General features: G+C 38.6%; 1 protein-coding gene across 1 annotated transcript in view; it reads right to left on the bottom strand.

The window, feature by feature from the left end:
- FSIP1 (fibrous sheath interacting protein 1) overlaps nucleotides 1-4,768 on the bottom strand; it is a 183,029-nt gene extending 178,261 nt beyond the window's left edge. The window contains exon 1 of the mRNA XM_007940512.1: nucleotides 4,643-4,768. Coding sequence (XP_007938703.1) covers nucleotides 4,643-4,768 — 126 coding nt within the window. The remainder of the gene's footprint in view (nucleotides 1-4,642) is intronic.
- Nucleotides 4,769-4,996: the final 228 nt, after the last annotated feature.

The following is a 4,996-nucleotide window of genomic DNA, read 5'->3' as shown; positions in this document are numbered from 1 at the left end:
GTTAGGGGCCATAGTCTCAGTGGTTCCACCAGGCTCTATCAGACCAGCAAACCTGGTCTTCCCCCTTTTTTTTTTTTCCCCTCCAAATGATTTTGAGTTTTGTTCCACATTGTTCTCCCTCTCTATCCAGGATCTCCTACATAGATCTCCCTCTGAGTGGTTGACAGTGGAAGCCAGGCACCATCTAGTTCTTCTGGTCTCATAGTTGTATAGGCTATGGATTGCATGGTGTACCAGTTGCTAGGACTAACTGTTTCCATGAATCTTTGGTTTTTTTCATTCTTTGCTCTGGACTAGGAGAGACCCATTGTTGCATCTAGATGGCTGCTTGCAAGCTTTTAAGATCCCAGTTGCTAGTTTCCAAAGTAGAAGGTGGAACAATGTTTTGAAATTTACTTAGATAAAATTCTAAAACCTCACAATTCTTTGCATTCACTGCACACAAATATATTTTTCATTTTCAAAAGAAGGCAATGTTATATTCACTATAGTCAATTCAATCACTATTAACATATCACAATAAAACTTTTGAAAAAGTCTGGTCATTCTTTCTTAAATGTATATTTTGAAATGAACAGTATAAGTCTTTCTCTCAATTATCCCACTGTTGGATTCATTAAGAATTGTATTTGAGAAGAATTAGCTTGTTAATTGTATAAACAAAAATGTAAGTAACTATTAGAACTATTAGAGTGGCCAATATTAAGGAAGCTATACTTAATTCTGAACACTACTAATACATCTCTATTTCTTGACATAGCAACCCTTTTTTTTAATGAATTTTACTGAAATATAATTTATGTACAGTGAAATACAAAAAACTAAAGTGACATGGGTCAATGCATTTTTTTTTTTTCAGTGTTCCCTCCCTTCCCACCCCTGGCAACCAACAAAGAAAGTTTCCATCCATATATAAACCTTTCCTTGACCCTCCACAACAATGAACTAATACTATATTTGTCCTTCTGTGATTGACTTATTTCACTCAGCATAATGCCCTCCAAGTTCATCCATGTTATGCGGTGTTTTGCAGACTCTACATTACTCTTTAGTTTTGCATAGCAATCCATTATGTGTATTACCACAGTTTGGTCATCCACTCTTCCATCATGGGCATGTAGGTTGTTTCCATCGTTTTGCTGCTGTAAATAATGAATACTACATTTTTTAAAACTTTAAATTTCTAGAATATTTCAATGCTAGTGGCTGCAACAATGGGCTCAAGCATAAGAAGGATTGTGAGGATGGCGCAGGACCAGGCAGTGTTTCATTCTGTTGTACATAGGGTGGATATGAGTCGAAGCCGACTCAACAACACCTAACAACAGCAATGGAAGTATATATGTGAACATACATATGTACACACAATAGAATTAAATATTTTAGAAATCTAATGTTTTTAATTAAATGTAATGCAACTACACAATTAAATGTAATAACATTTGCATCAAAGCATATGCACCGTTCCCCACCATTCTACTCTATGTCTCCAGCAATAACTGAGAAGGGCTGGGACTCAGTCCTGAAGAGAACTGCTATCTGACAGGCTCTGGGATGGGACAGTGAACAAGACTCCCATGGTCCTTGCTCCCTAAATTTACACGGATGGGGAGTTAAAGGTCTAAAGATGTGCTGTCCAATACAATAGCCACTATTCCCATGTAGCTATTGAGCAGCTGATAAGTGGTTAGTATGAATCAAGCTGTGCTTCTAATAAAAAATAAAATAAAAAACCACTGCCATCAAGTCAGATCTGACTCATAGTGGCCCCTCCTTGGGTTTCTGAGGCGGTATCACTACAGAAGTAGATTGTCTAATCTTCCTTCCAAGGAGTGGCTGGTGGTTTGAACCGCCAGCCTTCTGGTTAGCAGTCAAATGCTTTAGGCACTATGCCACCAGAGGTCCTGTGCTTCTAATAAGATGCTTCAAATCATAATTATGCACTTTGAGAATCAATCTGCTTTTATGCTATTCAGTTTTTCTATTTCGTTTTGGTTTCCTTTTACATTTTAGCTAAGTTCATTTTGAAAACACCAGCTTGGTACAGCTGTGTTCTTCTGAGAGAGACTGAAAAAAGACACTCATAACCAGGTCAGAAAAAAGAAAAAAATGGTATTAATAGGGCCCCGAGGGTGGTGCATGGCAGTATAAGTCACAATAAAAGTGAGCACAGCCTAAGAGAGAGGGAAAAATTCAGGAAGAGCGAGGCAGCCACTTCTCAGATGATCATCCTTTCCCTCCCAATGGAAGGACTATCTACACCAATGCTTCTGGGCTCAGCCCTTGGAGGCATTTATGTTCTCTATGTACACACATGCTCAATTCAATCCATATAATCTGGGCTTCCTTGTGAATCTCCAGGGCAGAAGACGTTAAGCTGCCAGGGATATAGAACTGAAAAGCATCTCTATTTGCCTAAACATATGCAAACATCTCTGCTTGCATAGACTCCAGTGGAATCATTAGTATGATAATAGATAATCATAGTTCATTTATTGAGTAATTACTACTGGCCATGTCTTATGCTAAGCACTTTATACACTGCCTTGTTCACTCCTCACCAAGGCCCTCTGGTATAGGGATTGTTGTTGCTGGGTGTCACTGAGTTGAGTCTGAGTCATAGTGACCCCATGTGACAGAGAAGAATTACCCCATAGCGTTTTTGTTGTTGTTTGGGTTTTGGTTTTGATTTGTTGTTGTTGTTGTTTGGCTATGATCTTTAGGGAAGCAGATGGCCAGTTTTTTCTGCTGCAGAGCCACTAGGCGGGTTCAAACTGCCAAACTTGTGATTAGCAGCCAAGCGCTAAATCATCGTGCCACCAAGACTCCTTTATAGTCTAGGTATTACTATCCTAATTTTACAGAGGAGAAAACAGGTCCAGTATAGAACACATCCAGTGGTTAGAGGCCCAGCTTAGAAATAGACAAAACAGTGACAACTTTATGTAAGCTTGGGGTTGCTGGGGAAGATTCTATGTTCAAACACATACTTCTGTCAAAGGCCGGATAAACCCTGAAATCCCACAATATCCAGTAAATCCTTAAGGCCATATGTTTCTGTGAAAATGCTAAAATTGCTGGGGAAAAGTCATATAAACCCTGTCAGTCATTTGTATCTTGGCATACATGAATTTAGCAGACCTTTGCCAGGAAATGGACTCCCACATGGGGGAATATAGTATACACAAGAGATGACTAGATATTAGCAACATACTTGTATAGCAAACACCAGGGTATACAAAGCCCCCTGTGTATGGATATCACCCATGTGATGCCAGCTCCTAGAATGAGCAGGGAGCGATGAAGCAAAAGATGAAACTGGAGAACTGAAAGTAAACTTTGCCTATTTCACAATTTTTCCCATGGTTCCCCACGCCGCTAGCTACCAACCACCTTCCTCATCCCACACCCAGTAGCCTCCCTGCTCCGATCCTTCCTGCACTTCCTACCTTATGGCCTACGTATGTCATTTTTCTTTTTTCTTCATTCTCAAGCACACATTCTACCTTCCTTTTCCATTATTCATGTCCCCCACTCCATACTTCCATATTAGTCCCAGGCATGGATACTCTGTAAATAAAATCCTTCCTAACAATTAGATTCCCTACCTAGAACCCAGATGATTTTTGTATGAATTACAACTATTGGGTTTTTTTCCTGAAAAATATCCATAAGGAAAAAACAAACTAAAATCCCTAGCTCACAGCTAGGGATCTGGATATATATTAGGATCATTCAATTGATGCATCTGCACAAGATTTGAAAAGTAGAAATGAGGCAGAGGCTGCCTTCCTAAGCTCCCACTGGTCGTTGCCAAGAATATCAAAGGCAGCCATATCTGCATAACCAGTCACCTGCTTTATGGTTCTCGGGAACCTATGGCAGTGCCAGGAGCAGCAGCAGCAGCTGGAAACCAATAATCCAGAAGAAACCCCCTACCGCAACTTCCTTGCTTCAGGCATTCCGATGGTTTTATAGGAAATGAATTCTTGTATTCAATCCCTTTCTACAGAAATGCCTGTAGTTCCTTCAGTTTCCTGAACTAAATCATGACCGACAAAAACTCCAAGTTTCGTAATTGATAGTCTAGTCCAAAAACCATCATTATTTTCCAAATATTTTTTCACCGTAAGATTCGAAATTTTTGTTTCCCATAACCTTAAAAAGAATAAATTGTCCCCTATTACAGATGAGAAACCCAATTCTTAAAAAAAAAAAAAAACCTTCAAGTTTAGATATCATGACCAGGTAATGTGCCTACCAAGCATACAAGCATGCACTACATGGTCTTTACCCAAAACCTATTTTTTTTAAATACAGGATCTTTTTCATAGTAAGAGTCAATGGTGACATACTAGAATAACAAACCTTATGTAAAACAAATGAATAAGTAAGCCTTAACAAAGTACAACTATGAATAAGCTACAAAGACAGAAAGGAAGGAAAGAAGAGAGTGAGGGAATGACGGAGAGAAAGAGTATTTTCATATTAGATGATCTAGAGTAAAATCCAAAAACTCTGAGTGTTCCCCAAGCACACTCTCTAAAGAAAAACCGTAAAATTGGATCTTAACAACAGCTTTGGTTTCATCAATTGCTAAGAGGTCAGGAGGAGTTTAAATGAGTTCTAATCAGTAAATTACCTTGAAGGATGCTGGTTCTGGTGAGAGAACTTCTAAAGAAGAATTTGAACCTCTGCTCCCAGGATGTGTTCTTGAATTTGAGGCTGGTTTTGAAATTCTATCTAGGTTTCCCTTTATAATATCCATTGATATCCTGCAAAAAAAAAAAAAAAATTAAAAAGCAAGTTATAGCTTGATGTTTAAATGTCTCATTAGTTAGCTAATGTTACCATGTAGTTAACTCAGAGCCTTTGTTACAAAGATTATGTTGCTTCTGAAGTCACACTCAGGGTTCCCCGTTTCACCAAAACATGTCTTATGGACGTGGATTATTAAATTTTATGTTATTGTAGATGTAAAACATGCCTCCCAGGA

The sequence above is a fragment of the Orycteropus afer genome, unplaced genomic scaffold (genome assembly GCF_000298275.1).
Source record: "Orycteropus afer afer isolate SDZICR_OR568_19922 unplaced genomic scaffold, OryAfe1.0 scaffold00068, whole genome shotgun sequence".
Lineage (NCBI taxonomy): Eukaryota > Metazoa > Chordata > Mammalia > Tubulidentata > Orycteropodidae > Orycteropus > Orycteropus afer.
Note: the sequence above shows the minus strand (reverse complement) of the source record. Positions and strands in the feature narration are given on the sequence as shown.